The 27,754-nt window shown below is 36.3% G+C and overlaps 1 protein-coding gene across 6 annotated transcripts in view; it reads left to right on the forward strand.

Annotated features, from left to right (window-relative positions):
• The window catches only part of PPP3CC (protein phosphatase 3 catalytic subunit gamma), a 96,725-nt gene that overhangs the window by 36,220 nt on the left and 32,751 nt on the right, over positions 1-27,754 (forward strand). For all 6 annotated transcript variants that reach the window (XM_067745125.1, XM_067745121.1, XM_067745123.1 and 3 more), the window contains exons 2-4: positions 11,198-11,395; positions 11,731-11,855; positions 22,079-22,190. In XM_067745125.1, the coding sequence (XP_067601226.1) occupies positions 11,198-11,395; positions 11,731-11,855; positions 22,079-22,190 (435 nt within the window). The remainder of the gene's footprint in view (positions 1-11,197; positions 11,396-11,730; positions 11,856-22,078; positions 22,191-27,754) is intronic.

The following is a 27,754-nucleotide window of genomic DNA, read 5'->3' on the forward strand; positions in this document are numbered from 1 at the left end:
TCCCTGACTGGGGCACGAACCCGTGTCCCCCGCATCAGCAGGCAGACTCTCAACCACTGCGCCACCAGGGAAGGCCCCTGAATAAATTGTTAAATGGACAAAAAATTGGTTGATTAGGCATGTCCCAAAAGGAAGATAGCCAGTAAACAAGTGGAAGCGTGCTCAGCATCACTATTCACCAATGAAATGTAAATTAGAACCACAAAGAGAAGTAGACACTCACTATAATGGAGTAAAATTTAAAAGTGACCAATACTAAGTGTTGACAAGGAGTAACTGGAACCCTCACACCTTGCTGGTGTGGCTAAAATGGTATAAGACTTCAGTGAACTGTTTGATGAAACCTATGCCTACCCCCCTAACCTTGCATTCCCAATCCTGGGTAAAACGGGTGCTTACATCCACCATAAGACAGATAGAAGAATGTTCATAGCAACATTATTCATAGTGGCTCAGAATTGGAAAGGTTACCTAACACATTTTGCTACCCCTAGCCTTATTAATGCAGTCGTGCTAAACATGTAGCAATCTGCTTTTAGTTTAATATGTGCTATTAATGAAAATTTATGTAGGGTATCCCCCCCCAATTTTCTAATTTTTGAAATGTTTTTCAAATTTCTTAAAACTTTTTTCTTTAAACTAGTTTGATTTTGGAGCACTAAAAGAAAATTTGTTGCACAGATAGCCTAGAGCACCAATTATAAAAATGCCAACTTTTGGTCTGCATTTAGCCCAAATACTCTTTTATTCTTGGATCATTCTTAAGTTTCATTAATTTTAACTGCTTTTTGAATCTTACACGTTACTTTCCCATTTGAATGGTGCATTTATTTATTTATTTATTGCTCACTGCACTAGTTGCTTGCTCAGATTAACTTGTTAATGCTGTTTCATTTTTTGAATAAATACTAAAGAGCAGTGCTGTTCAATATAACTTTCTGAACTGATAGAAATGTTGTGTATTTATGCTCTCCAATATGGCAGTCACTGAGCACATGAGGTTATTGAGCATTGAAATGTGGTCAGTGCAACTGAGGAACTAAATTTTAAATTTTATTTAATTTTGATTAATTTAAATTTAAGTCTAAATGGCCACATGTGGCTAGTAGCTACCTTATTAGACAGTGTAGCTCTAGAGTTAAGCAGAATGAATTGAGAAAAAGACAAGAATTTAGAATGATATGAAATTAGGAAAAAATGCATTTATCATTTAACTTAGAACATTGGTTCTCAATCTGCACATTAGGCTACATGTTAGGATTACCTGGAGAGCTTTTTGAAACTACCAGTTTCTGGGACACTAATCTAAAACCAGTTGAATCCAGATTTCTAGAAATGGATGAGGGCATTATATTTTCAGAAACTTCCTAGGTTATGCTAATGTACAATTGGAGTTAAAAATCAGTAAATTATAGTAGTGCTTCTTAATGTGCACCTGAACATCTTGTTAAAATGCAGATTCTGATTTCAATATATCTGAGTTAGGCCAGGTATCCTGCACTTCTAACAAGCTCCTGGGTGATTCTGATATTTTTGATCCCCAGACTAAACTTTGAGGAGGAAAGAATTTTAGGATGAAAGGTTGAGCAGGAGTTTACCATATCTGAAATGAACATTTGGTGGCATAATTGTCGAATTCAACAGTTGATATCTGGCTCAGACTTAGTTTCTATATGTCTCAACAATGGTGTATACATAATATATACCTCAAAGTACTTAATTAGAAATTGATGAAGAACCAAACCTTTTCTCTGATCAGTGTCTAGGGAAGAGGTTTTGTTTTGTTTTGTTTTGTTTGGATAAAATAGGGAAGAGCTCTCTGAAGAAGTAACATTTGAGCAGAGAATTGAGTAGAATGAAGGGGCTACCATGGCAGGTATGCAGTGGGCGTGAATGAGGTTCATGGCAACCAGCTCAACAGATAACCCAGCAGCTTTCACCACTGAAATAACAAAGATAAGAGTAGAAGTAAGTGAAATAGGGACCAGGAAAACAATAGAAAAGATTAACAGAATTAAGAATTGGTTTTTGAAATGATTAACATAATTGACAGACTTTAGACTGAGAATAAAAGAGAAAAGACAAATAAATAAGAAATGAAAAAAGGAGACATTACAACTGATGCCACAGAAATATAAAGGATTATAAGAGACTACTGTGAACAATTATCCACTACAAATTGGGTAGCCTAGAAGAAATGGATAAATTTCTAGACACATTTAACTTATGAAGGCTGAATTATGAAGAAGTGGAAAACTCTGAACAGACCAATAACAAATAAGGAGACTGAATCAGTAATCTAAAACCTCCCAACAAAGAAAAGCCCAAGACCAGATGGTTTCATTGGTGAAATCTATCAAACATTTAAAAAAAGAATTCATACCAATCCTTCTCAAACTCTTCCAAAAAATTGAGGGGGAGGGAATGCTCCCAAACTCATTTTTTTTGAGGCCAGCATTACTCTGATACAAAGGCCAGATAAGGAAACTATAAGAAAAGAAAACTGCAGACCAATATCCCTGATGAATAGAGATGCAAAACTTCTCAACAAAATATTAGCAAACCTAATTAACAGCATGTTAGAAAGATCATTCACCACAATCAAGTGATATTTATCCCTAGGATGCAAGGGTAATTCAACATATGCAAATCAACAAATGTGATATACATCACATTAATGGGATAAAAGATAAAAATCATATGATCATCTCAATAGATGCAAAAAAAGCATTTGACAAAATACAGCATCTTTTCTTGATAAATACACCCAACAAATTGCATATAGAAGGAACATACCTCAACTTAATAAAAGCCATATATGACCAGCCCACAGCCAACATCATATTCATCAATGAAAGGTTGAAAGCTTTTCGTCTAAGATCAGGAGTAAAATAAGGGTGCTTACTCTCACCTTTCTTATTCAACATAGTACTTGAAGTCCTAGCCAGAGCAATCAGGTAAGAAAATCAATCAATCCAGGTCAGAAAGTAAGATGTAAAATTGTCTTAGTTTGCAGATGACATGGTCTTACATAGAGAAAATCCTAAAGACTCCACCAAAACAAAAAACAAACAAACTGTTAGAACTAATAAACAAATTCAGTTGTTTGAGGATACAAAATCAACATACAGAAATAACTTGTGTTGCTATACACTAACAATGCAATATCTGAAAAAGAAATAAAACAATTCCATTTACAATAACATCAAAAACAATAAAATACTTAGGAATAAATTTAATCAAGGAGGTGAAAGATCTGTACACTGAAAACTACAAGATTTTGATGAAATTGAAGAAGACATAAACAAATGGAAAGACATCCTATATTCATAGATCAGAAGAATTAATATTTTTAAAATGTCTATACTACCCAAAGTTGTCTGGAGATTCAATCCAATTCCTATCAAAATGCCAATGGTTTTGGGCTTCCCTGGTGGCACAGTGGTTGAGAGTCCGCCTGCCGATGCAGGGGCATGGGTTCGTGCCCCGGTCCGGGAAGATCCCACATGCCGCGGAGCGGCTGGGCCCATGAACCATGGCCACTGAACCTGCGCGTCCGGAGCCTGTGCCCCACAACGGGAGAGGCCACAACAGTGAGAGGCCCTCATACCGCAAAAAAAAAAAAAAAAAAAAAGCCAATGGTTTTTTTCACAGAAATAGAAAAAACAATCCTAAAGTTTGTGTGGAGCCACAAAAGACCCTGAATAACCAAAGCAATCTGGAGAAAGAAGAACAAAGTTTGAGGCATCATACGTCCTGATTTCAAACTATACTGCAAACCTCTAGTAGTCAAAACGGTATGGTATTGGCATAAAATAAAAACAGACACACAGGCCAATGGAACAGAATCAAGAGCTCAGAAATAAACCCTCACATATACAGTCAACTAATATTTGACAAGGGAGCCAAGAATATTCAATGAGGGAAAGGATAATCTTTTCAATAAGTGGTGTTGGGAAAGCTGTATAACTACAGTGCAGAAGAATGAAATTAGACCACTCACAAAAATTAACTCAAAATGGATTAAAGACTTAAACATAAGACCTGAAACTGTAAAACTCCTAGAAGGAAACATAGGGAAAAAGCTGTTTGACATTGGTCTTGGTGACAATTTTGGGGGTATGACATCAAAAGCAAAAATAACTGGGACTACATCAAACTAAAAAACTTCTGCAGAGAAAAAGAAACCATCAACCAAGTGAAAAGGCAACCTACAGAATGGGAGAAAGTATTTATAAATCATATGTCTGATAAGAGGTTAATATCCAAAGTATATAATAAACTCATACAACTCAATAGCAAAAAACCCAAACAATCCAATTTAAAAATGGAAAGAGGAACTGAATAGACATTTTCCCAAAGGAGACATTACAGATGGCCAACAGGTACATGAAAAGGTGCTCAACATCACTAATCATCAGGGAAATGCAAATTAAAATCATAGCAAGATATCACCTCAGACCTGTTAGAATGACTGTTTTGTTTTGTTTTTTTTAATGTGGATACACTTAAAGTGGCCTTTTCTATCACCAATCATCTTTTTTTTTTTTTTTTTTGGCTGTACGCGGGCCTCTCGCCGTTGTGGCCTCTCCCGTTGCGGATCATGGGCTCCGGATGCGAAGGCTCAGCGGCCATGGCTTACGGGCCCAGCCGCTCTGCGGCATGTGGGATCCTCCCGGACCGGGGCACGAACCCGTGTCCCCTGCATCGGCAGGCGGACTCCCAACCACTGCACCACCAGGGAAGCCCACCAATCATCTTTGAGTAACAAGAACCTCCTCTACTCTTAAAAAGAAGTACTGTAGTTTTATAACCCCTAAATGATCACATTTCTGGATAAATGGCCTTTTGATTCATAGTCAAAAAATGTTTTTAACTGTATGCTCGTGTTTTGAGACCCTTTAATCCCTCTGTTAACCCTACTTTCTTGTTGGTAATGATTATAGTTTATAAAATAACATGCCTATATTAAAAATGAAGGAACCAGGAACCCCAAGTGACAATATGAAGAAACCAATAAAGTAGTAACTTGAGCTCTGACACTACTGACATTTTGACTCTTTTATTTAAAAATGCCTATTTAATTTTTTGAACAAATAAAATGTCTGGAATTACTTATTAGCCTTGTAATCACTTGAGTACCTTTTCTTTGAAATTTGAAAAATTGTGCTAAGACATGATTTTGGAAGGATGACAGCTTTATAAATGGAGTATTTAGAGAGGCAACACACAGCCACAGAAATGAAGGGAAACTTCCATGTGTGGTGGTGAGTGGTTTATTTATAATTTGAAAGGATGCAAGAATTGAACCTCTGTGTTACAGTTCAAATACTTCTTAGTTTAAAGCATGGATAAGATGTTAGAGGCTACAACTTCAGAGTCCAAGTGTTTAAGTTGTATTTCTTATTAATGAAATCCTGTGTGCCATTAAAGGCAGTTTGAAATGAACTTGTCAGAGATTTGGGTTTAGATTATCATCCACTGTGAAGTGAGAAGTGAAGCCAGTTGAATATCATCTTTTGTATACATTAGACATAAGACATAATAAAATCTCCAAACTTGGGCTTAGAGACATGTATATGCGTAGTATTTAAGTTTTGATTCTAGTCTTATTCTTTTTTTTTTTTTTTTTTTTTGTGGTACGTGGGCCTCTCACTGTTGTGGCCTCTCCCGTTGCAGAGCATAGGCTCCAGACGCGCAGGCTCAGCGGCCATGGCTCACGGGCCCAGCCGCTCCGCAGCATGTGGGATCCTTCCAGACCGGGGCACAAACCCATGTCCCCTGCATCGGCAGGCGGACTCTTAACCACTGCGCCGCCAGGGAAGCCCTCTAGTCTTATTCTTGTTCCCCCAAATCCACGTTTATCCAAACCAGTGTTACCCAAAAGTATGGTCCGTGGACCAATGTCTGTCCACGAATTGTTACTAACTGCAGTAAATACAGAGAGTTAGCATTTAAAAACTTTTATAGCAGCTTGACATTGGCACAACATCTATGCATGTGATCATTTTTCTAGTAATTTATTTTTATTGCATTTTACAAAGTATAGTTTTCCACTTGTTGATGCTGGGGTGCGGGCAGTTCCAACAGACAGTTTACAAAGCACTACTCTAGATCCTCTATTTTTCACTCAGAAATTCTGAACTCTGTGTATTCATGTGGCCACATAGGGGCTGGGGCAAGGGACATGAAGACCAGTAAACTATGACTATGTGATGACTGGGAATACAGGTGCTGATTTTCTGAGATTAGTGAGCATGAGATTTGCCTGGGGTACTTGTTAACCATGCGGAGGTCTGTGTAGATCTCCAAAGATCCTGATTCCACACGTATGAGACCTAAGAATCTATGCTCTAAACAAATGCCTCTGATCAGTTGATTCTGATTAATTTTGTTTCTGGATAGGTTGTTTAAATCAGGATACTTGAGAGTAAAAGGAAGCATTATTAATAATTACATCAGGACAAAATAAATAAACCAGGATACTCAGACATAATGGTCACTCTTGTCTGGGGCATATTTTTTTACACAGACGTTTAAAGTTTACTTGGAAAGTTTCTACTGTTTCCTTTCATTAGCAAACTTAGCTCGATTTCCTTTAGTCTTCTCTGGATTGTGGCTCTTCCCAGTCTTCTGTGAATCAATCTCAGCTAACGTATGTATAGAACTATCCAGTACAAGAAGGGAAATGGAATTCAGGGCTCTAAACATAGCTAGGGGTAACTTAGAGGGTGGTAAGACCCACTCCTTTAAAGTTGAAGATGCTTTTATTCTGATTTGAAGGGTATTGATTTTTTAAATAACCCTTACCATTTATGATAAAACTCTCCAGAAAGTGGGCATAGAGGGAACCTACCTCAACATAATAAAGGCCATATATGACAGACCCACAGCAAACATCATTCTCAATGGTGAAAAACTGAAAGCATTTCCTCTAAGATCAGGAACAAGACAAGGATGTCCACTCTCACCACTATTATTCAACAGAGTTTTGGAAGTCCTAGCCACGGCAATCAGAGAAGAAAAAGAAATAAAAGGAATACAATTTGGAAAAGAAGAACTGTAACTGTTTACAGATGACATGATACTATACATAGAGAATCCTAAAAATGCCACCAGAAAACTACTAGAGCTAATCAATGAATTTGGTAAAGTTGCAGGATACAAAATTAATGCACAGAAATCTCTTGCATTCCTGTACACTAACGATGAAAAATCTGAAAGAGAAATTAAGGAAACACTCCCATTTACCACTGCAACAAAAAGAATAAAATACCTAGGAATAAACCTACCTAGGGAGACAAAAGACCTGTATGCAGAAAACTATGCGACACTGATGAAAGAAATTAAAGATGATACCAACAGATGGAGAGATATACCATGTTCTTGGATTGGAAGAAACAATATTGTGAAAATGACTACACTACCCAAAGCAATCTACAGATTCAATGCAATTCTTATCAAATTACCAATGGCATTTTTTACGGAACTAGAACAAAAAATCTTACAATTTGTATGGAGGCAAAAAAGACCCTGAATAGCCAAAGCAGTCCTGAGGGAGAAAAACAGAGCTGGAGGATCAGACTCCCTGAATTCAGACTGTACTACAAAGCTACAGTAATCAAGACAATATGGTACTGGCACAAAAACAGAAACATAGATCAATGGAACAAGATAGAAAGCCCAGAGATAAACCCACGCACCTATGGTCAACTAATCTATGACAAAGGAGGCACGGATATACAATGGAGAAAAGACAGTCTCTTCAATAAGTGGTGCTGGGAAAACTGGACAGCTGCATGTAAAAGCATGAAATTAGAACACTCCCTAACACCATGCACAAAAATAAACTCAAAATGGATTTGAGACCTAAATGTAAGACCGGACACTATAAAACTCTTAGAGGAAAACATAGGAAGAAACTCTTTGACATAAATCACAGCAAGATCTTTTTTGATCCACCTCCTAGAGTAATGGAAATAAAAACAAAAATAAGCAAATGGGACCTAATGAAACTTCAAAGCTTTTGCACAGCAAAGGAAACCATAAACAAGACGAAAAGACAACCCTCAGAATGGGAGAAAATATTTGCAAACAAATCAACGGACAAAGGATTAATCTCCAAAGTATATAAACAGCTCATGCAGCTCAATATTAAACAAATAAACAAGCTAATCCAAAAATGGGCAGAAGACCTAAATAGACATTTCTCCAAAGAAGACGTACAGATGGCCAAGAAGCACATGAAAAGCTTCTCAACATCACTAATTATTAGAGAAATGCAAATCAAAACTACAATGAGGTATCCCCTCACACCAGTTAGAAAGGGCATCATCAGAAAATCTACAAACAACAAATGCTGGAGGGGGTGTGGAGAAAAGGGAACCCTTTTGCATTGTTGGTGGGAATGTAAATTGATACAGCCACTATGGAGAATAGTATGGAGATTCCTTAAAAAACTAAAAATAGAATTACCATATGATCCAGCAATCCCACTACTGGGCATATACCCAGAGAAAACCATAATTCAGAAAGACACATGCACCCCAATGTTCATTGCAGCACTGTTTACAATAGCCAGGTCATGGAAGCAACCTAAATGCCCATCGACATACGAATGGATAAAGAAGTTGTGGTACATATATACACTGGAATATTACTCAGCCATAAAAAGGAATGAAATTAAGTCATTTGTTGAGACACGGATGGATCTAGAGACTGCCATACCAAGTGAAGTAAGTCAGAAAGAGAAAAACAAGTATCGTATATTAACGCATGTATGTGGAACCTGGAAAAATGGGACAGATGAACCAGTTTGCAGGGCAGAAGTTTAGACACAGATGTAGAGAACAAACATATGGACACCAAGGGGGGAAAGCCGCAGTGGGGTGGGGGTGGTGGTGTGCTGAACTGGGCGATTGGGAGTGACATATATACACTGATGTGTATAAAATTGATGACTAATAACTTGCTGTATAAAAATAAAATAAAATTCAAAAATTAAAAAAAAAATAACCCTTACCTAAAAACTTAGGACTCTCCTGGAACTTTCTTTTATGCATGTTGTCCCAAGCCAATCTTAATTCCTCTTAGTGTTCCTGGCTCAGCTGTGTCCCATTTCTCTTAGCTAGGCATAATCCCCTTGATCCATTTCATCCTTACTTTCATTTAACTGACTTATTTACTTGTTTTAAATAAATTACAACTGAAGAATTTGAGAGAAAGAAAAAATATCTTTCTAAATTTCCTCCTCAGGAGCTCTTTAGGTTGTTGTCACCTTTACTTACGTAACTTTTATGATATATAAGAAAAACGGGTTTCCTGTTTTGTAAGCTGTTCTCTGATTACAACTGAGGTTGGAGGAAAATGATTTTTATTAGTAAGTAATAATACTACTGGTAGAAGTCAAGTAATATCTGTGGATCTCTTGTCTCTCATACTACCTCTGTTATGATACATTTTTGTCAATTCCAACATATTTGATTTTGTATTATTTCATCTTGTTTTTAGTTTTTTTTTTTTTTTTTTTGCGGTATGCGGGCCTCTCACTGTTGTGGCCTCTCCTGTTGCGGAGCACAGGCTCCAGATGCGCAGGCTCAGTGGCCATGGCTCATGGGCCCAGCTGCTCCGTGGCATGTGGGATCTTCCCGGACCGGGGCACAAACCCGTGTCCCCTGCATCGGCAGGCGGACTCTCAACCACTGCACCACCAGGGAAGCCCTGTTTTTAGTTTTTTGACCAATTTCTTTGATTTACAAAGTGGGCAATTAAAAACAATTTAGTAAAAATTTAAGTAAACTTGTTCAGGACTAACCTTCACCCTGTCTTATAGACTCACCAGATGAATGAATAAAAGACTCATCATAATATTTTATTTTTGTCTTATTTTAGATTTAGATTATCCTACTAAAATAGTATATTGATATTCCATATGAATTATACAAATTAAGACTAATTTGTCCTTTAAATTGAGACAGTTTTAAGAGGGAAAGGGGATGCTATTAACAGTTATACTAGGAGAGCAGCTGAAACCTAGGACTGTCCTGAGTAAACTGGGATGTGTATGGTCCCCATCTCAGGATAATATTTGCTGGTTGGATAGCTACTATGATATTTTCAATGGGCTTTGAATAGTCAAAATGAGTCAAATTATAGCTAAGAGCATTATAAAACTTACCATAGGACTTTCTTTACTTGTAAAAAATACAAAATGGAATGGCTAGATCAAGTCTAAAATTGTTTAAGTGCCTGTAGATTTCAACTTGGTTCTTAATAATACTTCCATAAAGCTAGAAGTGGAATAATCAGACAGTAACCACAAATTGAAATGAATCCCTCCTTTAAAACTTATGGTTTATAGACTTGTGGCTATTAGGTCACAGGGAATCTAAAGTAGACTACATTATAAGATAGGTAAAAGAAGAGGTGATAGCCAATTTTAAAATGTCAAAAAATTTTTTCTGTTCAAGTTGCTAATTTACCATGATGTTGTATATAAACTTTATATCCAGTGTACACTGAAGTTAGTTGTTAGAATTTCGAGATTAGAAAACACAGCTAGACCTCCCATACCTATTTTTCTCAAGTTTATGCTCTGTTACTAGAGCAAGTTATTCTGTGAAAGAGCTCCATCCTGTTAGTTGTGTTCTTGTTATTAGTAATATTTTAAGCAACTACCTTTTATTAATACATACGTACGTACATAAAAAACATCTGATTCCCCTGATCAGGAACTGAAGTCAAACTTCCAAGACGTGGTTTCATTAGGTCTGTTCTTTGGAAGAAATAAATACCCTTTTAGTGTTGTGATTTATTTTCCTTCATTTTTTTAAACCATAGTTTCATTTTTAACACATTTTCCATAGATAAAAGATACTCATATCATCTAGTCCCTTGTCTCACTTTTAGCTTATCTACTGAATCAACTTCAAGTCTTTCATCTTTATATGTATAACATAATATATACACGCACACACACATATATCTTTTAAATGACTTTAACTGTGGCCTTTTAAAAAATTAGAATCGATCATCTATAATATATAGTATCTTCGATTTGTTTTCCTATGTAGTTCTCGTGCTGTGGATGTGAAATCGTGGTGATGCATTAGGTTTAATTTGTTACATAAAAGTAATGTGTTTATGGTTTTTCTCTATACCTTTAACTGTTAAAAAATTTTTTTTTCTCTCTTCCTAGCTGTCCCTTTTCCTCCAACACAGCGGCTTACTTTGAAGGAAGTATTTGAGAATGGGAAACCTAAAATTGATGTTTTGAAAAACCATTTGGTGAAGGAAGGGCGACTGGAAGAGGAAGTAGCCTTAAAGATAATCAATGATGGGGCTGCCATCCTGAGACAAGAGAAGACTATGATAGAAGTAGATGCTCCAATCACAGGTATGAGAAGTATTCGCATGGTGGTACTTAGATTTGAGCTAATTTGAGAAGTGATTACAAATAACCAACTAAAATGTGTGATCATTATTCTAGGAATTGTGAGCAGTCTTAGGGTTGTTTAGTATGTGTTATTCATTGAAGAAATACAATTTAAAATGTCTAATATTTCCAGTAGGACTATTTCGTATTGATAGATTGCCTGCAATTATCGAGCAGTCCAGTCAAAAGCTAGACTGATTTAAGTTAAAAGTTAAACTGTGGTCCTATTGGTGTAATGCCCTTTCTCTTCTAAGACATAATTTTTCACCTCACCCTAGGTCTGTTTTTTTTCCTAGTATGTGGTGACATTCATGGACAGTTTTTTGACCTGATGAAGTTGTTTGAAGTTGGAGGATCACCTAGTAATACACGCTACCTCTTTCTGGGTGACTATGTGGACAGAGGCTATTTCAGTATAGAGGTAAATATTAAACTGGTGTGTTGGAACTATCATATTATCTTTTTAAAAAAATTTCTTTCCATTCTTCAGTAGAAGAAATTAAAATGAGAACACACTGGCAGAATTTATAAACTTTGTTACTTTCAATAATTAAAGTGATAGAGATACGTTTTAATTGATATAAAAAGAACTATTCCTTTTATTAGCCAGTAAAAATCTGACATATAGAAGGCTATGTTAACCCTGCTTTGCAAATAACTTAAGTGTTTACCAGCCTTTCCTCTTTGTAGATAGTGTACAGGCTGTATATAAATGATATAAATTGCTGTTCACCCTAAGTGGGGTTTGGATTAGCTCACCTTAATTATAAAACTATAAGCTGCTGAGCTACATTGAACGCTTAGATTAACTGCCAATGCTGAATAATCAGGCACTTAGCCTCTTGTAGGAATAATTTATGATACTGTTACACATAGGAAGTACATGTTCATTGAAGGAAAAAATGATTACAGTTAATGAAGTTAATGAAAACTCACAATTTATATATTTTGAAAATTGTATGATGACAGGAAAATGGTTAGATTTAAAACAAAGTATAAGTTTTTATGTACAAAAGATAAAACTATTTCAAAACCTAACGGAATGACTTGAGTACAGTGGAACCACAGTACATTCATATTTAATGTCCGTTGATTCAGCTGTACATGCTTGGCAAATAAAAGAGAAGTAACTTTTGAAATAGTGCAGGTAATCGAATTTATAATATCCCCAGAATAAGCATGAGATGAGAAATTGAGTCTGCTTGCTGTTCTTGCAATCTTTAGTTCTGCCTCTCCCTCGTAGTGTGGGACCCTCACTGTACTATGTGGTTAAAGGTTTATTGTTCATGCAGCATCACTCCTAAATAAAGTCAACCCTCTCACCTGGTACTCAACCAAAAAAGCAGCTGTGATACTAAAGCTGCCAGAAAAATAAACAACAAGAGAAATATATCTTACTCTTTAGTTAGATAGATAGTCTAAGTGCATGAATCAGAAAAGTTCAGTGTTATCTTGCCAGTGTCTCAAATTCATTTAGTGTCATCTATGAGTTCGAAAGTTAATGATAGAAGCTAAGGAAATAAGCACATTCTCCCTGCTGCTCAGTAATTTCCCAAGATTTCTAAATAGGTACCTGGGATGGGTGGAGATCATACTTGCAGACTGTAACATTAAAAGCTTCCCACATTCCTATCCACATCCTATTTTAATAGACAGTATGTCAAAAGTATGGGTGTTTGAAAGACTCACTGAATGCTTAGTTCTTTGTGTTTAGTAGCATGAGGAAGTTTTAGAGGCTGAAGAAAAGAATACAGAACTTACTGAATTTGTAATTAATTTTATTTAATGAAATAACTTTTTAAAAAAATTTTATTTATTTATTTTTATTTTTGGCTGTGTTGGGTCTTCGTTTCTGTGCTTTGGCTTCCTCTAGTTGCGGCAAGCGGGGGCCACTCTACATCGCGGTTCGCAGGCCTCTCACTGTCGCGGCGTCTCTTGTTGTGGAGCACAAGCTCCAGACGCACAGGCTCAGTAGTTGTGGCTCATGGGCCCAGTTGCTCCGCGGTATGTGGGATCTTCCCAGACCAGGACTCAAACCCGTGTCCCCTGCATTGGCAGGCAGATTCTCAACTACTGCGCCTCCAGGGAAGCCCAGAAATAACTTTTTAAAAGGATAAATATTGTGCCAAATCATCCTCTGATTACATACTTTAAAAATAGTTTCAATGCATCAGTATATTCACAATACACACACACACACACACACACACAGACCCACGATGAGTTTTGTACACATATGCCATATTCAGAATATTTTGTGTTAACATATTTTTTCTGTCACTCATCAACAAATGTTTCCTGAGTGCCAACTTTATGGCAGGCTCTGAGCATCAAATAATGAGTAGGATTCATGGTCTCTATGGGAGCTGACAGTCTAATAGAAAAGATTACTTATGAATAGATCGCTCAGTATGATATGAAAATATTTATTTATTTTAATATTTATTTATGTATTTTGGCTGTGCCGGGTCTTTGTTGCAGCATGCGGTATCTTTTAGTTGTGGCATGCAGACTTCTTAGTTGCAGCATGTGGGTTCTCAGTTGTAGCGTGTGAACTCTTAGTTGCGGCATGCATACGGGATCTAGTTCCCCGACCAGGGGTTGAACCCCAGCCCCCTGCCTTGGGAGCATGGAGTCTTACCCACTGAACCACCAGGGAAGTCCCCAAAAGTACTTATTTAATTATTAGCAATATTCTCATATTAGGACTGAGCACAGTGCCTGACACATAGTAGGCACTCAATATTTGTTGACTGAATGAATATTAATAAATCATAGTTTATATTTGGCTTTATCATGCTATTTGATGTTTGGCTAACAAAGCGTTTTTCTGGAACAGCTTAAGAGATAAATGAATCAAAACTTTAAATTGACAATGCTGTATTATACCAGTTTTAAAACTGAACTGTAGGATATATCTCATGTTTGTTGGAAGCCACTTATAGACCACTAAGATTATATAGATTTCTGTAAGCTACAACTTAGTCTAACATGATACAAGTATATACTTGAACAATAAATTTTTATCAATGTGCTTGATAAGCATGAGTGGTGATGTTTTTGTCAAACAGATGAAAATAAGGTGATGGTGTCCCTATTATAATTTTTTGTTATAAAGAGTCATTTTTTTGTAGAAAAATTGGGAAATGCAGAATCTAAGAAAAAAATTCTTACAAATAAAGTTATAAATGAATTATAATGAAACTACTGTTAACATTTTGTTGTATTTCCTCACAGTCTTTTTCTTCTTTTACATGTGTATATTTTTTAAAGAAAGTTGAGATCGTTGTGTGCATTCTCTCTTGTAGTCTTTCCCCCCCACTCATCATTGTCTTGAGAGCACTTTTCTCTATCATTAAAATTTCTCCAAAAGTATGATTAGTGGTATAAATACCGTAGTTTATTTCACCATTTCTCTTTGGATAATTTGGTTTGTAGCAGGTACTGCTTATTTGCCTACCTTTTCTCTCCTCCTTCCTTACTATCAAATCCCTGTTTTGTTCAGATAAATAGGATTGGGGGTTGTCAGGGATAACTAAATAGGTACCTGGGATGGGTGGAGATCATACTTGCAGATTGTAACATTGCACACTCTACCTATTTAAAAGTTCTCAGGGAGAACTTTTAATTTCAGAGAGGGAAGGCCCTTATCCCAGCCCAAGGGAATGAATTCTGGTTGGTTTGAACTAGTCATGGCAATCCATTCCCTGTTACCAGTGACTAGTCCAGGGTAAACATGAGATCCCCTTTTGCCCAGTAATATATAAAGGGACTTCTGCATGTTGTGTTGTCATTGTTATTTGTGTGTGTTGTTTTGAAATTTTTTCTTTCCAGATGAAAAGACTCTTGCAAGGTGAAAGCTTTTGGACCCCCATTCCCCTATGTCATGTCAAATGTGGGTGTGTGTACTGTAGCAGCCATTTTGTGACCATGAGGAGGTGCTATAACTAAGAATGAAAAGCAGACCTGCTGTGAATAGCAGATCAAAGAGGGAGAGAGGGCATGATTTCTTGGTGAAGATGTTGAGCTGGTACACTAAACCTAGACATCTTGCCTCCAGACTGTTTGTTTTCTGAGATGTTTAAATGTCTTTATGGCTTAAGCAGCAGTTAATTGGATATTGTATCACTTGTACTGTAAGTGGTACAAGGTTGTTTTCCAGTTGTTTCCATTCTGCATATTGCTGCAATTAACATCTTTTTGAATACATCTTTAATAGCATTTCTGATATTTCCTTAGATTGGATTCTTATAATAGAATGAGTATTTTTAAGAATGTGAGCATTTCTAAGACTTTTGATATGTATTGCCAAATCGTTTTCACAGAACTTTATTTTCTCTTCCATACTTAATAATTTCTCTTTCCTTGAGCCTGTATGAGAGAATCAAGGCATGATGATATTTTTTTTTTCCATGCCCAGAGCAAGCATTGATCTTTCCTGAAGCAACGTGGGCTTTGGTAGTACACCAGGGACTGGTCCAAATGTGACTGATAAAACAGAATAGTAAAGTTTCACTTTTGTCTGAGCCTTTTGATATTCCTTCTTCATTTGCACCCATTATAAAGTACTTCCTCTGTGGTAGGGGAAGCTAAATTTTAGTTTCCTTTCATTGATTTTATAATAAGAGAAAGGATTAAAGGGAACCTTTTCAGCATAGGATGTGTTGTACTAAATTCACAGGAGCCACCAAAGAGAAAATGTTATCAGATGTTTAGGTGATGTAAGTGTTATCAGACGGACAACTAATGAACAGTTGTTGACATATAGAAATGATTCTTGAGATGGAGTAAAAATTCTGTTCACATAGGAATACAAACAGTATCGAACAGATTTTTTGATAATCATGACCTTTAATTGATGTGTACAAGATAATTGTACAGTTGCATACTGATGTATAATACGAGGAAATAAAACTTGAGATTAGAGGCTGAGAAGTATATCAACCAAATTACATTGTAGTGTGGATGGGCATTATAACTCATTACTTCAAAAAGTTTAGTTGATCATTACAGGAGGCAGAGATAAAGACCAAATAATTCAAAAGATATATCATGTTCTTGGTTGGGAAAGGTAAGTAGGAAGAGAGAAAGTGCTTTCTATGTTTATATATGAATTTAATGTAATTTTTCCTTGGAATATTTTGTGAAATTTGAAATATTATGTTGAAAACAAAAGTCAACCAAAAAAAGGAAAAAGCCATCCAATTATATTCGTATGTGTCTATATATTTACATTTTATAGTGTTTATTTTGCAAGGTGTGTCTCAAAATGTACATTATTTTGATCCAACAATTTCATTTTTGAGAAACTATACTGCAGATGTACTCATAATTATGTACAATGACATATGAATGGTTTGCCACAATAGTTGAGAAGTTCTACTGGCATTTAATGAGCAGGGTTCAGGAATACAAAACATCCTGCAACAAAGAATTATGCTTGTTAATAGTACCTAAGTTGAGAGGCATTGTTAAATTCTGGGGATGCAGAGATAAACAAGCAAAGCCAAGTCCTTTATTATTTTGTTTTGTTTTTTTAATATTTATTTATTTATTTGGTTGCACCGGGTCTTAGTTGTGTCAGGTGGGCTCCTTAGTTGCGGCAGTCAGGCTTCTTAGTTGTGGCATGCATGTGGGATCTAGTTCCTGACCAGAGATCGAACTCGGGCCCCCTGCATTGGGAGTGCGGAGTCTTAACCACTGCGACACCAGGGAAGTCCCTACTGTGTTTCCTAGTGAGAGAGATGGCATCTTATATTTGCTTAGTGTCTATGAAAATCAAATCAGAGTAAGGGACAAAAGGGGGACAGGAGTAGCTAATTTAGTTGGAGATCAGGGAAGTCCTATCTGAAGAGGTAATATTTGAACAAAAACTTGAATGACCTGAGGGAATGAGCCATGCATAGATGGAGGGGTGGGGTGAGTACATCTCAGGCAAAGGGCATATCAAGTGTAAAAGCTCTGAGGAAGGAGCAAGCCTAAGGCAGCCCAGGAATAGAAACAAGGTCAGTGTGGCTAGACAGAATGAGTAAGGGGACAATGTAGACAGTGTATCAGAGACATAGGCAGGGTTTACATGATGTCAGGCCTTGCAAACCATGGTAGAGTTTGGGTTTTATTCTGAATGCAGTGGGAAGCCATTAGAGCTTTTTTGTTTGTTTATTTGTTTGTTAAGCATGGAAGTGACATATTCACATTTATTTATGTTTTAAAACAATTACTCTGGCTGTTACGTGGTGGACTGACTATGGGAGCCCAGAAAGACTAGTTAGTAATCTTATCCAGTAAGCATAGGCAGGAGATGTTGGTGACTTAGAGTAGGCATTTTGAGAAGCATTTGGATTCAGGATTTTGAAGTCTTTCCTTTCAAAAAGGAGGGAAATCTTGGTTGAATTAAGCTCTTAAGGTCATGGCACATTTATTACTAGTCTTTTCTAAGTCCCTCTATTGTTTTGTTTTGTTTTTCTTATCTGTGACCTCTATTTTCCTTACTCCCTCTCCCAACTATACATGTTGCTATTGTATTTAGTATATGCCTCAGAATACATATATTATTAATTTTTTAATATATAACGTTTTGGTGGGAAAAATATTTTAATTTTACATAAATGTTATGGTGCTATTCAGTCGTTCTCAAACTTTAGCATGCATCATAATTACCTGGAGGGCTTGTTCAAAAACAGATTGCTGGAGCCCACCCAGAATTTCTGATTCTTTAGGTCTGGAATAGACCCTGAGAATGTATATTCTAACAAGTTCCTGTGTGATGCTGATGTACCACACTTTGATATGAATGTGACCACCCTGAGAATCACTGCTGTAGCTGTCTTTCTGTTGATTTTTGTTTTTACATGTCAGTATGTTTTTAAGATCTATCTGGGTTTCTGTCTGCTCCATAGTATCCCATAGTATACATCTATGACATTTTAGTTCTCTGTTCTCAGTGGTGGACACTAGGTTGCCTCCAGTTTCTTTCTATCATGAACACTGCTGTGAAGCACACCCTTATATAAATCCACTTATGGTCCCATGTTTTAGTTTCTCTATGGTTTATGAACAAGAGTGGGATTGCTAGGGAAAAGGGTACCTACCTTCATATAACACTTGAACTGATTATTGTAGATCAGTCTTCAGAACAGCTGTACCAGTTTATACTCCTACCAGTAGCACCTAAGAGTTCATATTTCCTCCTGTCCCTCTTCCAGAATTTGGTTTTATCTCATTTTCTAATATTTACCAAAATGATAAAGTAGTATCTTATTGTCATTTCGATTAATATTTCTTTAATTACTAATGACACTGAGCATCTTCTCATATATTAGCCATTCCACCCATACAATCACTGTTAAGAGTTTCTTGTATGACATTTCAGAGATAGGTTAAGCATATACAAACATATTTGCATATCTGTTTTAAAAAATAAATGTACTTATTAAGGTACATTGCCCTTTAAGTGCTGCTTTATCTGGGTCCCACAGATTTTGACATGTATTGTTTTTATTATCATTCAGCATTTTTTAAAGAATTATCTTTAAGCCCTAAGACAATGAAGCAGTATGTTTTTTGTTTCCAGTCATGTGGGATTTTTTTAGAGTTAGTATTTTGTTACTGATTCTAATTAGCATAATTTAATTAGAGAACATAATCTGAATAATATTCATTCTTTGGAATTTATTGAGACTCCCTTTGGAATTTATTGTGGTACCCAGTAGATTTTTGTGACTATCTCATATATTCTTGAAAATAATGCATTCTGTACTTGTTCACTTGTTCTCTATAAGTTTGATTATTTTTGTTTGCTTGAACTATGATTTTTTGGGTCTGCGTCAAAATCTCCAGCTACAGTTATTGATTTATCTGTTTCTCACAATAGTTCTGTCAATTTTTGCTTATGTTTTGAAGCTGTATATGAATGAGATATGTATATTTTATGATTAGACTATACGATTGATTTTCATTATTCACGGATTCTGTATTTGTATATATGCCTCCCTACTAAAATTTATTTGTAATCCCCAAATCAATACACATAGTGATTTTGAGGTCCTAGGCCCTCTCAGCAGAAGGATCTAGGAGATATATATACGTATGCATATATATATATATATACACACACGCATATGTATATATATGTACACACACACTATATATATATATATATATATATATATATGTAGCTTGGTTATATATAGCGTGTGTATATATATATATATTATATATTATATACATATATAACTTGGGTTAGTTCTCCCCCATCCCATCCCTTTCTTTGTTACTTTGTTATCCATTTATAATACAGTTAGGCTCATTTGTTACTGTTCATATTATATTTGGGGTTTCTATCACATGCTGGTTGATTTAAATACTTATTTTGAGTAATTTTAATACCCAAATAATTTTAATTACTGTGGTTCTAGAGGTCAAACCTATCTGAAGAGGTATGCTTTGAGAAGTGTCACTCCGGCCTCATCCCTCCTAACCTGTTCCCAGTCCCCACTTCTTTCCACCCATTTCCTCTATGCCTGCTCTAGGTAACCAATCTCTTTAGTTTATGATTTATCTTTCCCTTATTTCTTATGCACAAATGAGCAGCTAATATATGTTTTTCTTATACCCCTTCTTTATTACATAAACAGTAGCATACTGTAGATACTCTTTCATTTTGCTTTTTTCTTAACAGTGTATCCTAGAAATTGCCCCAAATAAGTTTATAGAGAGATCTTTCTCATGTTTTTTTTCATAGCTTCATAGTACTTCATTGTGTGGATGTATCATAATTTGCTCAGCCTCTCTCCTTTGTATGGTCATTTAGGTTGTTTCAAATACTTTGCTATTACAAACAACACTGCAGCCTGTGTGTATGTATTTTCTTATTGTTGGAAGTGTATCTTCAGGGTAGGCTCCTAGATGTGGTCAAAAGTTAAATGTATATGTGGTTTTGTCAGTTCTTGCCGAATTGTTTTATACCATGCAAATTATTTTTATGTAGTCAGATTTACCCATCTTTTCTTTTCTTGCCTTTGAACTTTTAGTCATTAGTTTTAAAGTTTTTCCGTACACTAAAGCTAAAGAAAACTCACCTCATGTTTTCTTCTAGAACTTGTATGGTTGCATTTTGATATTTAGATCCCTTATCCATTTGTTATTCATTATGTGAGATATGGTTCTAATTTTTTTTTTGAAATAGCACCAGTTGTCCCAGAGACATTTCTTAAGAAGCTCATCATTTCTCCAGTGATTTAGGGTGCCACCTTTCTTATATCTCAAATTTTTATATGTACGTGCATTAATTTCTGACCCATTTTATTCCACTGGTATATTTATCTACATATAGTGCCAGGACCACTATTTTAATTTAGGAAGTTTATAGTATGTTTTAACCATCTTTTTCAGTGTTTTTCTGGCTGTTTCCTGGCTGTTCTTACATGTTTATTTTGCCATATAAATTTTATTATCAACTTGTCTAACTCCATAAAATAGCTTATGGTATTTTTATTGGAAATGTAATGGGTTTATAAACTAGGAAAAACTATAATCTTTTCTTTTTTCTTTTTTTTGGCTGCACTGTGCAGCATGTGGGATCTTAGTTCCCCGACCAGGGATAGAACCCTCGCCCCCTGCAGTGGGAGCGCAGAGGCTTAACCACTGGACCGCCAGGGAAGTCCCAAGAACTGTAATCTTTTAATGCTAAATCATCCTATCCAAAAACAGGGAATGTCTTTCCATTTGTTCATGTCTACTTTTGTGTCTTTCAGGAGTGTTTTTTTAACTTTTTCCTGGTATGAGTTTTATACATTTCCTGTTAAATTTATTCCTATGTAGTTAATCTTCTTTGCTGCTATTGTAAATGGAGTTTTGTCTAGCATTGTGTCCCACTTATTGTTTGTGTATATGAAGGCTATTTTGTATGTTAATTTTATATCCTTGCATGTTACTGAATTTTTTATTAGTTTAGTTAGTTGTATCATTGATTCTTCTGGAGTTTATCAGGTATGCTATTATATCATCTGCAAATACAGATAGTTTTTGTTTTTCTTTACTCATTGTTAAGCCTCTAACTGATTTGTCTAATTCAGTTGGCTAATACCTCTAGTATAGTGTTGAATAGTAGTGGTATTAGTGGATATCCTTGCCTTGTTCCTGATTTTAGTGGAAATGTCTCTACTGTTTCTCCACTAAATAAAATACAGGTTTTAGGACTAAGGTATGTGTGTGGGTGACTTTATTGTAGAGATCTAGATATTTGGATGGAACATGGGAACAGAAATTAAGAGATTTCTATGAAGGCTACGCTCTTACGTTCTTTCAAATTCTAGGGCAGGGAGTTCCCTGGAGGTCTAGTGGTTGGGACTCTGTGCTTCCACTTCAGGGGGCACGGATTCAATCCCTGGTCGGGGAACTAAGATCCCACATGCCATGTGGCACAGCCAAAAAAAAAAAAAAAACCCACAAAACCAAAAACAACAAAAAAGACAAATTCTAGGGCAACAACACAACACACTCAAAAGCTGGAATTCTTCATGTTTCAACTTGGGAATATCAAAGAGATACGCCATTATAGCAAGTCATTTGAATTTGTATAAATTGTCTTTATGTGTTATTGTGTTCAAAAATAAAAGTTTTATCCTTGTGTTTGTCTTGTAGTGTGTGCTGTTTTTATGGAGTTTAAAGATTAATCATCCCAAAACATTGTTTCTGCTTCGAGGAAATCATGAATGCAGGCATCTTACAGAATATTTCACCTTCAAACAGGAATGTAAGTATAATCACTCCTCCAGAACTTTTTAAGTTATCCTTTAGCCAGTCCCAGCGAATTAAACACAAAGAAAAGAAACTAATGGACCTCAAATGCTTCCTGTTCTGGTTTTGTTTTTGTTTTGTTTTGTTTTCTGGTGAGAACCTAGATTCCACTTTTTAACACTTGTTTTGAAAATAACTTTTGAGTATCCCCCTGGGTCTATAAGTAATACATTTAGGATATTTGGAAAACGTTAAAAAGTCCAAAGATATAAATTGTCCACAATTACACCACTTAAAATTAATCACTATTATCTCACTATTTGGTATATAGTCTTCTATTCTTTTCTGTATACATAAAAACCTATCATTGGGCTTCCTTGGTGGCGCAGTGATTGAGAGTCCACCTGCCAATGCAGGGGACGTGGGTTCGTGCCCTGGTCCGGGAAGATCCCACATGCCGCGGAGGGGCTGGGCCTGTGAGCCATGGCCGCTGAGCCTGTGCGTCTGGAGCCTGTGCTCTGCAACGGGAGAGGCCACAGCAGTGAGAGGCCCGCGTACTGCAAAAAAAAAAACAAAAAAAAACAAACCTATCATGAAATAGTTCAGATATATCTATATCCATACAATCCTCCCTTGATTTCCGGGGAATTGGTTCCAGGACCCCCACAGATACCCACATCCGCAGATTCTCAAGTCTCTTATCTAAAATGGTATATAGTATTTCCATATAACCTTCATGTATTCTCCTGTATTCTTTAAGTCATCTCTAGATTATTCATAATACCTAATACAAATGCCATGTAAATAGTTGTAAATACAATGTAAATGTTATGTAAATAGTTGCTGGCCCACTGCAAATTTAAGTTTTGCATATTGGAACTTTCTGGAATTTTTTTTCCCCCAAATATTTTATTTTTTTATTTATTTATTTTTTTTTTTGCGGTACGCGGGCCTCTCACTGTTGTGGCCTCTCCCGTTGCGGAGCCCAGGCTCCGGACGCGCAGGCTCAGCGGCCATGGCTCACAGGCCCAGCCGCTCCGTGGCATGTGGGATCTTCCCGGACCGGGGCACGAACCCGTGTCCCCTGCATCGGCAGGCGGACTCTCAACCACTGTGCCACCAGGGAAGCCCCCCCCCAAATATTTTAGTTCCGCAGTTGGTTGAATCCGTGGATGCAGAACCTGTGGCTATGGAGAGCCAACTGTATATATTTTTGCAATAAAGTTGGGCGCATAGTATATGTACTGTTTAATAAACTGCTCTTTTCATGTTATGTAATAGCATTTTTCCATTTTATTAAATATTTTTTAACATGACTTTAAAATATAATATTAATGTTTTTAAAGTATTCCATCTCATGAATGTACTATCGTGTGTGGCCAATTTAGTAGCAACTGTAGGGCATTTAGGTTGATTCCAACTATAAATAATACTGTAATAGTAAAAAAAAAATTATTATTAAAGGTAGAATTTTTTTGAAACTCAAAACATTACAAGCTGATTTAAAAAACAAAAACAGGGAATTCCCTGGTGGTCCAGTGGTCAGGATGCCGTGCTTCCACTTCCACTTCCACGAGGCCCAACTAAGATCCTGCAAAGCCTCAAGCCGTGAGGCGAAGCAAAAACAAAAACAAAAACCTCACAGATTTCTTTGACCAGAATCTAGGTACTCACAATTGGCTCTAAGTAACATGCAGCATGATGGTGACTATATTGGGCTTGTTTGGGAGAACTTGCCTCTGGACATTTGCACGTATCATCTCTTGTTTCCCCAGGTGTCTATCTGCTTAGAAGACCTACATCCTTACTTCATTCGTGTCATAGCCTCAGAGATTTTCTTCCCTGGTTGCTTTTTCTAAATTAAAATCTCATCACTTTATTCTCATACCCTACTTTTTTTTCCCATAGCATCTATCAATACCTGAAATTTTTATATATCCTATATATATATATAATTTATATATTTTTAATATATTTATTTATTTACTGTCTTTCTCTCCCACCAGAATTTAAGCTGCATGACAGCAGGGAGGTGTTTTGTTCTCTGTTGTTTTTCCAGAACACTATCTAATAAGTCATAGTAGATGCTTAACAAATATTGGTTGAATTAAATTGTTGAATGAATGATTCTTTGTGATTTATATCTTTAGAATAGACTCTCAGAAAAGAATTACTAGGTGTCAGGGCATGAACATTTTAAAGACTTTTGGTACATACTCTAGCACTCAGAAAAATTATATATCAGTTTATACTACATGGAATTTTTGTATTACTATACAAAATTCACTATTCCTTTGTTATAGTGAAAGGAAAATAGTGAAATAAAAAACAGAATTATACCTTTTTTATTTCTAAAGTGTTAGTACATTCTTTATAAAACAAGAAAGGTAGAATAATCTCTTGTCTAGTCTAAAGTCTACCTCTTTCCCCCCATAATCCTGAATATATAAAAATGCTTTGGGACTTCCCTGGCGATCGACTGGTTAAGACTGCACTTCCACTGCGAGGGGCCAAGGGTTCCTCCCCTGGTCAGGGAAGTAAGATCCCACCTGCCATGTGGTGTGGCAAAAAAAAAAAAAAAACCTTTATTGTTCATATAATTGATATTTTGATCATGGATTTTACTTTGTGTCCTATTCAGATTTCTCTTCAGATTATCATCTTGGAGGAATATATTATATTTGAAGTTTTATTACCAAAAGAATATTCAAAGTTGAAAAAAACTTTGAAATTTGTTTTCAGAGACTCAGTTTATTCAGCTGCCACAAAATCCCTCTACTTACAACTTGAGAATGTTCCCAATGCTCATTTTAACTCGTTACCAGTAGCTTCCTACACTGAAGTTAGCAGTTGTGATGACAGCCTTCCTCCTAGTAACGCCTGAAATGAAAGGTCTTTCTTATTGAAAGAAATTTTAGAGTGTGAACACTTAAAAACCCTGTGAGAGAAAAGTCAGCTACAAATGGGCAAGATATAGATCATTCCAGACCTTGGAACTTATTGAAATAAACACTTTAAATCAGTAATTAACCAGGAAGTTTAAAACAAATTAGATCTACTGTTGGTGAGTGTTTAAATTGGTGTAAAGTACTTGAAGAGTAATTTTGCAATATCCGTAAAAATTTCTGACCCAGCAGTTTGGCTTCTAGGAGTTTATCATGCAGATTGTATCTTTTCTTTTTTTAATTTATTATTTTTATTTTTATTTATTTTTGGCTGCGTCGGGTCTTTGTTGCTGCATGCGGGCTTTCTCTAGCTGCGGAGAGCGGGGGCTACTCTTCGTTGTGGTGCACGGTCTTCTCATTGTGGTGGCTTCTCTTGCTGTGCAGCACAGGCTCTAGGTGTGCAGGCTTCAGTTGTGGCGCACTGGCTTAGTTGCTCTGTGGCATGTGGGATCTTCCTGGACCAGGGCTCGAACCCGTGTCCCCTGCATTGGCAGGCGGATTCTTAACTGCTGCACCACCAGGGAAGCCCTGTATCTTTATTTTTTAATACTGCATAACAAATTACCACAAATTCAGCTGCTTAAAACAGCACATTTGTTATCTCATAGTTACTGCAGGTCAGAAGTCCAGGCACAGTATGGCTAAAGTTGCTGCTCTGGGTCTCAATGGGCCAAAATTAAGGTGTCACCAAGGGCTGTGTTCTCATTTGGAGCTTGGTGTCTTCCAAGCTCACTAGTTGTTGGTGGTCCTTATTGACTGTAGGATTAAGGCCCCTATTTTCCTGCTAGCTGTTGGCTAGAAACTGCCCTCAGTTTCTAGAGCCCAAATGCATCTCTCTGCCTTCCTCTTCTGTGATCAGCCAGCTGGAGAAAACCCTCTGCTTTTCAGAGGCTCACCTGATTAGGTCAGGCCCATCCAGGAAAATCTCCCTTTTGCCATAATGATACATAATCATGGGAGTCTCAGTGTATTTCCAAGTTCCACCCACTCAAAGGGGCACAGATTATACAAAGGTATAGGTCATTGCAGGTCATTTTAGAATTCTGCCTACCACACTATATACTCAAAAAGATAAGAAGATATGGATGTATAAGGATGTTCATTATAGTGTTAATTGTAATAGCAAAAAAAAAATAATAAGGGATAATATATCTAAAAAATGGAATGGTAGGCAGCTGTTGTAAGATCAAGGTGGATCTAGATGTACTGATATGGAGAGCTGTTCAGATATATTGTTAGGTGATGGAAGCCATTTGCAGAACACGTATAGTGTGATCTCCTTTGTAAATTAAAAATATATAAGCTGCAGAAGTAATTGGTAACAGTGATTACCTGTGGGAAACTGGATCAGGAGGACTAGTACTTTTAATTTTTTATCTTCCCATAGGACTCCGTGAATTAGCTTTTCACCACCACCATGTAATACTATTATACCAATTTTTTAAACTGGTAACTTTCAAATTATCCATTTAGGGCCAAGCATTTAAAAGGCTTTTTAAAGCATCCCAGGTAATTCTGTAGCACACTGCTGGTTAAGAACACCTCTTCCAGAGGCTTGGAAAGTATCTACTGTTTGTCATTTGAGAACCACTTCATCAAGTACTTTAAAAATTGGAAATATTTTGCATTGTTTTTCTAAGCCAAATATTAAGGTGGTCCTCATTACACCTCTGTTTCCTTACTTGGGAAAATTAAACAGTGCCTATCAAGCAGTTAACAAAGGCCCTGGAATGCTCAATATTTGGCAATAGATAAGTAATGAAGAAAAAACTGTGTATGGATGCCTCTGAATTAAGATTCATGTTTTTTCGGTAACATTCTATGTAATTCTTCCTCTGTTTTTTCAGAGTTCTTTTTTTGATTAGTATAATTGGTTCAGACTGTTTTCAGAAAATAGAACAATAGGTTTGGGAAACATTTTGAGTGTGTCATTTTGCACAGGATTTCTTATCTCAGGTTTTTCTTTGCTTTTCACAGCTGTAATTTAGTTAAACCACGTTTCTTTCTTTTTCTCTTATCTGCCAATATACTCCTGTTTCATTCTAATGCTGCATCCGAAATGTTAATAAATCTTGGAATAAGCACACAAATTCAAGTACAATTTCAAATTTTGTTCCTATATAAGGAAAGAGCATGTGTGCCACTTTGCATGAGTGTTTTTACTGATAAGCTGATCTTTCTTAAAGGGCCACTGTAACATTTAGAATCAGCACCTTATAACTACTGTTAAGTGATGCTTAGTTCCAAATTGTGCAGCTGCAATCTTGTTAATATTTCTAGGAGGGGCAGGTGGAGGCTTTTCTTTTCTTATATCAAGTTTTAAAGTGCTTTATATTGCAGAGATTTTTAAAATTTCTTTCAAATCCAGAGATAATTTGAGTAGCAAAGTATAACAGTTAATTTTTGACATATCATTTATCTTTGCAAAAACATCTCTTTATTGTTATGTACTTGGAAAGCAAGAAACCTAGTGGTTTTGTGATTCCATCTCATAGCTCTGGGTCCATATTTCTAAAGTAAATTAATTTCTTATTTCCAAGGGCCCCTTTTTTGATGTGTAGTTAAACAGCTTACTGAAATTACAGGAGGTTCCAGAAACTCCTGTAATTTTGTTAATGAAAACAGTATTGTTATG

Source organism: Pseudorca crassidens, chromosome 7 (genome assembly GCF_039906515.1).
Source record: "Pseudorca crassidens isolate mPseCra1 chromosome 7, mPseCra1.hap1, whole genome shotgun sequence".
In the NCBI taxonomy this organism is placed as follows: Eukaryota; Metazoa; Chordata; class Mammalia; order Artiodactyla; family Delphinidae; genus Pseudorca; species Pseudorca crassidens.